The sequence below is a fragment of the Triticum urartu genome, chromosome 2A (assembly GCF_056163025.1).
Source record: "Triticum urartu cultivar PI428250 chromosome 2A, HENAU_Tu73, whole genome shotgun sequence".
Lineage (NCBI taxonomy): Eukaryota > Viridiplantae > Streptophyta > Magnoliopsida > Poales > Poaceae > Triticum > Triticum urartu.
In genome coordinates this window covers 623623591-623634092 of record NC_141874.1, presented here as the reverse complement: position 1 = coordinate 623634092, position 10502 = coordinate 623623591, and the positions used below count along the sequence as shown (strand labels likewise).

Below are 10502 nucleotides of genomic sequence, written 5' to 3'. Positions count from 1 at the left end.
GCACCCAACAAAGGCAAGGGGGTCGTCTCTCCCCTTGTTCTTGCCAGTTACAATATTAAATGTAGATAGTGATAGGCAAAGTAGCAGAAACAATAAAGAGCAAATAAAGAGCAATTGTCACTACACCACAACCCTTGATTGGGGGCAGTTAACTGCCGGGAGAAATACCTGGACAAGGGCATATTATCTGCCGGGATCATATAACTGCCGGCAAAAGTACGTAAAGGCAAATAAACTGCCGGTAGAACTAAACAAACGAAGGCAGATGTACTGCCGGGAATAATGACTCCTTTTCAGGTCATCGTATCTGCCGGCACAAGTAAAGCCCGACCCATTACCTGCCGGGGATTGTGTATATGGCGCGCGACCTAAATAATTGGGCCCAAAGCAATCCGCGGCCTGGCCCAAATAGCGCCTCCCCCAAATCCAACTGCCCTAGCTTCCACCCCGACCACTTCCACCGCCGGGCACCTTCTGCCGCGCCCAACCACCGTACGCCACCCCCAGCACCCCACCGTACTGCTGGATCCCTCCCCGACTATTGTCACCAGTCCATCAGGCCGGGCGCCGCTCGGGGGCCCACAGATGCGAGAGGAGGCCGTCGTAGCATCGGGCGGCATTGACCAGAAGGAGGTGAAGGAAGGAAGAGAAGGAGGACGTCGGAGCAGCCCACACCGTGGATCCAATGTGGGGATTCGGGAAGGAAGGACACAGTTGCGCGGCCCCCGGATCTGGCGAAGGACGTGCGCGAGAGGCGGCCGACTGGGCGTGGGGAACAACTCCAGATCCGGACGGCCCGAGCAGAGCATGAAGCCAAGAAAGAGGGGCGGGGTTTAGATTTGTTGAGATTGACGCATACATAAGCTTTGGCTGGCCGCCGCTGCCCTGCGAGCGGCACTGGGGTGAGCGACCTGGAACTAAAGGATGCCCACTATCTTGTACTCAGATCAGCAAACCCGTCTTCGTATTTCCATCACTGAAACCAGGTACCATATGGATTTCTCCTCGCCTCTAGTAGATAATCCAGATTTCTTTTGTCTTTCGCAAGCTTTTGTGCTGATGTGATACGCAGAACTTGGACGCATATCAATTGTTTGACCCATGTGCTAGAAGGATCTGATGTAGTTTGTGTGCTATACCTGTTTACATGTAGAATTTTTCATCGGTTGTACTTGAATATTGGAATGAAGGTGCTAAAGTTTAGCAAGTCATACATTTTATTTCTTCATTTCTATAAGTTGTGCCTTTTGGGTTTTGAAAGTTATCAATTATTACTTTTGATATATAGTTGGATTATTTCTGGAGCGAGGTAAATCACTTTACAGTTCGCAATTCTCCTTTATATGTGATTTCCACATGTAGTTTATTTTATTCTATTAGTTATTCCAAAGTGTATCCATATGCAGGTTCATCTGCTCAGGTTCATAACTTCACTTTTGTGCTTGTGTTGTTCCCTGTTGCAGATCATGATGTATGATGAAATGGTATCAAGGTTTGCCTTTTGAAAAAACACATGTCAAAACTTTCCACCATGCCAATCTCCAGTACTTACTTCCCATGCCAATCTCAAGTTTTGGTATGTCAACTTCAGTTTCACATGACATATTTCCCATGCCTTAATTTTGCTATTGGTTGATTACTGAGGCTTTTGGATGAAGTGATACTCCAGTACTTACTATTTTTTCAGTGATTCTAGAAGCCATATAGAGCCTTCATTGCTTGAATAACAGAAGTGTTTGATACTCCCCACTATTCTCAATGTTATCATTGGTATGTAAAACAAAGGATAATCGACCTTATGTTTTTCTCCTTTGTTTATCACATCAGTATCGTGTAAATACTTTATGGTTTCTCCCCAGATTAACAAGGAATATCTCCAGTGGATGTGTTCAATAAGCGTAGATAGACATATACACGTTTGCCCTTTGCCTTGCCTGTTACAATTTATTTCTACTGGAATTCGCATACATGTATGCTGTGATTTCAGCTCGCATGTTGCGTGCAGATTTCTGACCAATTCTTTTTAATTTGTTCAGATAGAAATGCACATTGGTGGCTGTACAGGTACTTATGCAAGTGCATGTGAACTAACTGATAGAAAGAAGGTTTCTCCCGGTACCCAACCAATTAGCCTTCGTACATTCTCGTCAAAGGGCACAACCCACGTGTTTTCTTCGTCTGATAGACCAACTATTATCTACAGTCGCAATAAGTTGTTGTACAACAATGTCAATCTGAAAGAAGTTAATCACATGTGTCCTTTTAATACAGCTGCTTTTCCTGACAGGTCTCTCTCTCTCTCTCTGGAATGACTGTTTTTTCAGTTTAGTACTTTCCATATTTAGCTCTTAATGCTTGTACGTAGTTGGTCCAATTTTGACAGGAGAATTACGTTGCATTATATCTTTGCCTATCTCCTTGATTGGATAGTTCATTGTTTTCAAGTATTTTTCTGCCGGTAGAATCAAAATATTTGAACCTATCTTGTTTACAATATGATGAAACATGACATATTCTGTGCTGATAACAATGGTGTTAATAATTCGCTTTTTATTTTCCCATTCAGTATGTTCTTGATGCATACAAGACAATGTGATGATTATTATTCAACATTTAGATTCTTACTCTGCACAAAATTTTATGGAGTAACGCAAATGGCTGCTAGTGCTAACCTATTCTACTAGATGATATCGACCTCTCACATTGTCCTTGTGTTCCATTTCATTAATTTATTGGCAGCAATTATTTGGAAACAATAAGATTGTTTTAAATCAGCTCTTAAGGTGGTTTCTTTTGTGTATATTACAGCCTTGCAATTGCTAAACAAGGTGAACTTTCAATTGGAACTATTGATGATATCCATAAGCTTCATATTCGCATGATTCCGTTGAATAAACAAGCACATCGCATTTGCCATCAGGAACAATCCAGGACATGGTGTTCTGCAATTTTAAGTACATCCATAATAGTATTGAGGAAAGTGAGTCTCATTTTATTTGTCTGATGAATCATCAAACTTTTGAGTTTCTGTCAGCTCTACACCCTACTTGTTCAGATCTGCAGGTTCTAGGTTTGGATTAAATTCCATATATTCCCATACCACAAACATCTGCTTTGTCTAGTCTCGAGTGTATGCTTTAAAAGTGTCTAATTCGCACTGAAAAAAAACTGGAACCATTACATACTGAAACATCTAAGAAAATCCTAACTAATTGTACCTACAACAGTCCCTAACATCCAAACTATTCTGGCCTTAATGTGTTGATTTAAAATCTGGAACAAGAGCTTCATTAATTTGAGTTTCCGGTCTTTTGTAGGTTTCCCAAAGATACGTAGGTAGATGGAGGTTTGAAAGATCTACAAGTTGCTGAAGATTTGGAAGACCTACAATTAAGTTGGTGGTTGTTTTGGCACATAGGACATCCTATGCTCATTTTGGTTGTATGGCACACCTAGAACATATGTACTTTTTCTTTTGCGGCACAACGTCCATATATATGGCTGTTTCATGCATGTATCTAGAAACATATGTATTTGGTATATTATGTTTATTGAATGAAGTTTAAGGTTTTGGATGAGGCCTACATGTAACTTTCATTGAAGTGTATGTATAATTTGTGATCTGTCATGATTGCCTGAACATAGTAAATATTAAATTAGTTATATAATGCTAGAGCAGTTTGCTAGTGAAACTCAATGTCCTGGCATATAAATGCCGGGTAAACATGTATCTGCCGGCAGTTACACTCCCTATAACTGTAGTACCTATGCCACAACAAGTCTACCGGGAAGAAATAACCTGCCGGAAAACACATGGGTTAGGGCAGACGAACTGCCGGGAATATTCTAACTGCCGGGAGAACTAATCCCCGGCAGCCGTTCTCGTGGCAGTTCTATCTGCCGGGAGAACCACACTACCGGCAGTTTGTCTGCCCTTTGAAGAGCTTTCTCCCGGCAGATTACATGCCATTGCATCAATGTTGTGGTGTAGTGTTAGAAGCTTTTGTATTAATGCATAATAGACCCGGGGGCATATGTTCACTAATGGCATCTCTCTTCAAAACATATAGAGGCATGGTAGACAAATTAATGTCGGGCAATTGACAGAATAGCGCACATTATAACTATGGTCATTCATGGCATAATCTCACATAGTCATCACGTCCATGATAACTAGACAGTTAATCTAACTGCATCTACTACTATTACTCCATCCCAAGACCGTTATCCAGCATGCATCTCAAAGTATTAAGTTCATGACAAACAGAGCAACGCAATAAGAAAGATGACATAATGTAGTCAATAAGAGATCAATCAATATGACGAAAACCCATCGTTTTACCCTTGGTAGCAACAATACAATGTGTGCCTTTGCCCCTTTTGTCACTGGGCAAGATCACCGCAAGATTGAACCCAGTGCTACTCACCACTCCCTTCGAAGACCTGCTCATCTATCTTGGACAAAGAAGACACATAGATCGGAAAGCATACATACCTAATAAAATTACACAAGAGAAAGACTTCAATAGAATCAATATAAATCAATGAATAATGTGATCATAAATCTATAATTCATCAGATCCCAACAAACATGCCACAAGAATTATATCGAATAGATCTCCGAAGAGATCGTTGTACTGAAGATCAAGATCAAGAGAGAGAGAGAGAGAGAGAGAGAGAGTCATTTGGCTACTACCATGGACCCGTAGGTCCTGAAAGAAACTACTCAAACATCATCATGGAGGCAACAAGGTTGATGAAAATGGCCTCCCCAATGACCCCCCCCCCCCCCCCCCGCCGGTAGAGTAGCGGAACAGGGCTCCGGATGTTATTGCTTCAGAACAAAGGCTTGCGATGGCGATAAGATGTTTTGGGTCTCGCTTTGAGGGTTTCAGAATATGCGGGAATACTTTGCGTCAAGAAGATGGAGCATGACAAGACTATATAATTTTGTAGGGATGGCGTTCTTTAGCATTTTTAATTTGGATGTTGGTATGCCTAAGTATTAATGTCTGTGTCAAAATATAGACTATTGCTTTGAATTATTCGGATCTAAATATTGATACCATAAAAGAAATATTACATTGTGAACATGTTATGTAGCATTCCACATCAATAATATGTTCTTATCATTTACATACTCAAGGACGAGCAGGAATTAAGCTTGGGGATACTTCGACACATCTCCAACGTATCTATAATTTTTTATTGTTATATGCTATTATAATATCAATCTTGATGTTTTATATGCAAATATACACAAATCTAGCACCGAGTGCCCGGGTCGTTCTTCACTTTTGCAACATACGTTGTGTTGCAGATTTTTTTGCAACAGAGGTCATGTACAGAAAATATTTGTAGCAAATGTTGTGTTGTAGATTTATTTTTTTGCAACAGAGGTTATGTAGTACTTTTTTTGCAACAGAGCTTATGTTGCAGATTGTTTTTATAACATAATTTATGCTGCAAAAGGAATAAACTGCACTGTGGAGTTGCAATTGCAATATTCCCCATATTTCAGAAATATGAACGATGTTGCAAAATCTTGAGTTGCGGTGCATGGGACTAGACTGACACATGGTTGGCTCTTGATGCGGCGGACGTGAAGCGTAGAATCGGCCAGATGATTATAACCATTTTCCACAAATTATTCATATCATCATAAATACAAGAGGATATGTCGCTATCACAATTATCTGTTAGGAAAGAAACCAGGAAACAGAGCATTTTCCTATAATTCCAGCTCTGCCCTCCCCTGCTTCATTCATTCTCAACGAACGAGGAAGTCAGCCGCCACCAGGACTACTATAAAAACCATGGAGGCGCACTTCCAGAACTTCCAACTCGACATCAATGTCTGATCCAAGCAGCACAGCTTCCTCTTATTCCACGTCGCCCCGGCTCACCACCGGCGTCGTCAACTTCTTGGCGCGCCGCGCCATGACCACGCAGAACCACCACAGAGCAGCAGCATCCCTCCACTCGCCAGGCTCGTCCACCGGCTCCGCCGACACCGCGCCATGGCACTACCGTGCCCCGGCCACGCCGCCGCCTCTGCTCCCGTTCGACGCCAACGACGCCGACGAGATGCTGCTGCTTGACATGCTCTCCCAGCACCAGGAGGACATGCACACCGACACCGCGACAGCGCCCGTTCCCACCACGACGGCGGCAACGGCCGTGAAGCGAGAGGTCAGCGAAGAGGTGGAGGCCAAGGTGGCCGTCGGCGGCAGTCGGCGCGCGTTCCGCGGGGTGCGGAAGCGGCCGTGGGGCAAGTTCGCGGCGGAGATCCGGGACTCGACGCGGGACGGCGTCCGGGTGTGGCTGGGCACGTTCGACAGCCCGGAGGAGGCGGCGCTCGCGTACGACCAGGCCGCCTTCTCCATGCGGGGCGGCGCCGCCGTGCTCAATTTCCCCGCCGACCAGGTACGGCGCTCGCTCGAGGGCGCAGGGGACGACGTGTGTGGCCGCGCCGACGGGTTGTCACCCGTGCTGGCGCTGAAGCGGCGGCACTCCATGCACAGGCGGGCGTCTACAACACGAAAGGCTAGTAGGGCCGTCCGGACGGGCCGGCCGGAGGGCGTGATGGAGCTTGAGGACCTCGGCGCAGAATACCTCGAGGAGCTGCTCGGCGCCTCCGACGACATGACTACCTCGGCCTCCAGTTCATGGTGCTCGAGTCATCACTCCATCTGATTCTGAAATCTGCACCCAGAAAAATGGCGATGGCTAGAAGACGATGGATTGATCACTGTTTGTGTTTTTCTTTCTTGCCTGTTGCTGTTGATGGTCCGGTCTCGTTCGTTCCAGAGTTCAGCTGGACTAGATAGCTAGCTTCGAGCATTAGGTTCTTTAGCATTGATGAAAGGTTGTGGAAATCGTCGGTTGTGTACGTTTTGAAGGGTTAATGTTTGGGTTTGAGTTCAGTCAAAACTAATGGTTCTTTCACATTATCTTAAGAGACCCTCATGACATGACATTGCACAAAGTTTCTTTGTAGCTCAGGCTACATGTAACCTCTTTGGCGCCAAGCTTGTACTTCTCTAGACCAGGCTGTCTCCTAATATGGAAAGGGAATATAATGCAGTATATTTGTTATTGTTGTTGTTGTTGTTGTTGTTGTTAGTTTTGATGTGTTTTATAACACAGTACAGACACAGATGCTCATACATATGTATCTACAGTCATCTCTATAAACACATACTCACACACCCTACCACTACGGACACTTTCGAGAGACTGAGCCGGCACATAATCTTGAGATTGTCGAATTCACCACGGGCGTCCAGAAAAGTGCGAGCACCAGTGTCACCTGGTGGGCTGATTTCACCACAAGGAAGCTGACCATCCGAACTAGGCTCAATTCAAATTGTTAGTTTTGGTGTTGACGTTACCAGGGGAAAATCCAAACATGTTGGTGACCGATGTGCGGGCATGCAGTCACATGTGAGCATAATAAACAACAATTAGTGATGTTGTGTGGGTATTCAAGTTAATGACTATAATGATCACTTTCTGAAACTAGTAAGCTCTTTTTTGGTTCATAGAAAGAAATACTACTATAGAAATAGAAAAGTCATAGCAAATAAGATGTCACACATTCCAATTCATATAGATAGAGACATGTCATTTGGTTTGTAGAATATGAAATTTTTCATTAGATCTAAGCTAATTTTTTTCTTTGAGATGTGAAAGATAAGAATCAATCCTACACATGAATAAGAATCTATTTCTTCAAATCAATGGGCTCAAAAGTTTTTTTTCCTATAGAATTCCTACAAAATTTCTGTAAATCAAAGAAGGCTTCTTTGTAACGACCTATGATACTTAATATATGGCCATAGACCTTTTCGTCAAGAAAAAAAGGAGGCCTAAGTGGATGCGCCAGGTATCCTTTATCACATTTCTTGTTTAATCTTGTTGTAGATGTTTTTATCAGAATGCACGTTAAAGCTGTTACACACAATCTTATTTCTGGGCTGCTTGAGGTTTTTATTCTCGAGGTGTTATCCGTCAATAATATCTAGACGGTACCCTTAATTTCCCAAAGAATGGAGGGATATGGCTCATTGTAAAATAGTTGATAGTTTTGTTTAGACACAATTGTTACAAGGATTAATTTCCATAAAAAAATCACCTAGTTCTCATTAATATTGAAGAAATGACTTTTCTATTTTCCTCAGTTTTTGGGATATGCTAACTAGAGAGTGACAGGGAAGATGGGTTCCATGACAAATCACCTTTTTTTACAACTGATACACTTTCAAAATTTATCTTGGTTGTAAATAAGTTAGACAAAATGTAATCTACAAAATCACTACTACAATATTTATTAGACTATCACCATTGCAAAGCCCCCTTTAGAGAGATATTTCAAGATACTATATAGACATGAACGTAACTACTCAATAAATGAATGTGAATTTCACATCTTTTTGATTTGCCTACATTTGAACGGATTCCAGTCAACAAAATGTTTCAATGTAAACTTTTAAAAGCAACATAATCCCAACATAATGTTCTATGTTGTTTGGGCTTTGGTAAAGGTAACATAAATGAAAATATATTTATGAGTATTTCACAATATATCATTAAATTGTTTAGTCCCTACACTAATTAGCACTGAACCAAAGCATTAAGTGAGCAGGAGTAGACCAATTCATTACTACTTAAATTCCCTGTTCAAGAATTCATCCAATTAACCAGTTAACTTGCTGATTAATCCCTACTCGTAGGGTCCCCGAGTAGCCGATTACCCGATAAATCATCCGATTAATTGATTAAATGACCGATTAACTTGCCGATTAGCCTATTAATCCCCTACTCACCAGCCGACCGAGCAGCTACCGGTTAACGATTTCCTCAACAGTGCTTAAATTAATACTAAATAGTTCATCGGTTTGTATACCGTAAAAGAGAGATAATGTCAAAGAAAAACATATGAGAATTATAATAGTACCGCCCATGAAAACACACTTAAGCAGAAAAAGCTTTTGCAACCATAAACAAATAATGTTCTTTTTTTACCTAGTACTACAAGACATATTTGATTTAAAAAAGATTATTCTAGTGTATTTCAATCCAGGCGCGTCAACACAGATTACCCTGTTGTATTGCTCAATTTTGTAATTTCATTTCAATACTTGACTCCGTATTGCATCCATCAATCCTCCTCTATACACGTTGATGTTATAAAAAAATAGGTGAGCTTCGTAAAATATCAAAACAGAGTGAAATTCGTCATAAGAAAATTGGGTTGTCGAATGGCTCTATCGTGGTGGGCGCACGGCAGATGCCACAGGGGGCTAAAAAGAGGGATAGGCAAGATGCAATCGGTGGGCTCCAGAGGCTAGGTTGGTACGAGCGAGCTGAAGACTCAAGACATATCCAGGTTCGGGGCTCTCCGGAGAGATAACACCCCTAATCCTGCCGAGTGTGGTTTATATGAGGATGATACAAGCTTGCTCCTAGAGTTGTTCTGGGGAGGAAGGAACGGCAAGCCAGTGCATAGGTTGCTCCTTCTCCGTGCGGTGGATGTATGTGTATGGCTAAAGGAATCGACTAGTGAACGTATGTGTGCATGAAGGCCTCCTGGGGGGTCTTATAGGCCGACCCCCAGGGTTACAATGGTAATGTTACATGGGCACGGGTTGGGGTGTCAGTGTCTTGGAGCGGCAGCGGGGCGCCGGGTTCGTCGGGTTCGTCGGGTGCAGGTCTCGCCGGGTCCGTCGGGCGCGGGTACGGCTGGCTGCTAGGTACTGCAGACACGCTCGGTGGTCGTCATGGGACGGTTGTGCCGTCTTGCTACAGGGTTGCGCCTCCGAGACACCGCCTGCCCCAGGTAGGGATGGCAATTTTATCCATGGATCTAGATACCCATGGATACCCGACCCGGTTGGGCAAGGGTATGGAGCACATTTTCGCCCATGGATCCATGGATATGGATACCCACGAACAGCCGGGTTGGGCATGGTTATAGTTTGTGCTCCATGGATATCCAATGGATACCTGTATGACATGTGGGGCCATATGCCAGTGATAGTAGAAAGAGCGAATCAATGGAAAATGGCAGGAAATATGCAACTTGTTCCATGAGCTATATGCTGCAGAATCGACCTCTGGTATGTCACACTTAAGGACTCATCGTATTACTTGTTGCCGACTTATGCATGTAGCTTATGTTGTCATTTGCGAGTGAATGATGATGAGTTAATTTGCTCTTTGGGAAGGCTTCATGCTAACTTTTCTATACCCATGGAGCTCCATGGGTATGTGGGTATCCAGTGGGTTTGGACATGGACACAAGTTTTGCCCATGAATAATTTACTGGATGGGCAGAGGGTAGGAAGATGGGTCATGGGTTGAATTTGGACCAGCTCCACCCGTCCCAAGCCGACCCATTACCATCCCGCCCCCAGGCGGGGGCTTGGTCGGCACGGCCGCCGCGCCCACCAGGGCCGGCGTAAAGGGGGGGAGGCGCACTATAGCCATGCGGGTTTGTT

At 43.4% G+C, this 10502-nt stretch overlaps 1 protein-coding gene and 1 pseudogene across 7 annotated transcripts; both read left to right on the top strand.

Moving 5' to 3' along the window:
- The first annotated feature begins 393 nt into the window (after window positions 1-393).
- Window positions 394-3607, top strand: LOC147986276 (DNA damage-binding protein 1-like). 7 transcript variants are annotated; one of them, XM_087544615.1, is made up of 7 exons: window positions 395-986; window positions 1464-1576; window positions 1688-1770; window positions 1860-1916; window positions 2037-2287; window positions 2809-2980; window positions 3318-3607. In XM_087544615.1, the coding sequence occupies exons 3-7, from the start codon at window positions 1759-1761 to the stop codon at window positions 3369-3371; spliced, it is 546 nt and encodes a 181-aa protein (XP_087400741.1). In that variant the 5' UTR covers window positions 395-986; window positions 1464-1576; window positions 1688-1758; the 3' UTR covers window positions 3372-3607. The 7 variants fall into 7 exon arrangements, 3 of the variants coding, with proteins under 3 accessions (XP_087400742.1, XP_087400741.1, XP_087400740.1); XM_087544616.1 differs by having other exon boundaries at window positions 394-986; window positions 1464-1916; window positions 2809-2828; window positions 2921-2980; XM_087544614.1 differs by having other exon boundaries at window positions 1464-1770.
- Window positions 3608-5825: 2218 nt separating this feature from the next.
- Window positions 5826-6953, top strand: LOC147986275 (ethylene-response factor C3 pseudogene; annotated as a pseudogene).
- The last annotated feature ends 3549 nt before the right edge of the window (window positions 6954-10502 follow it).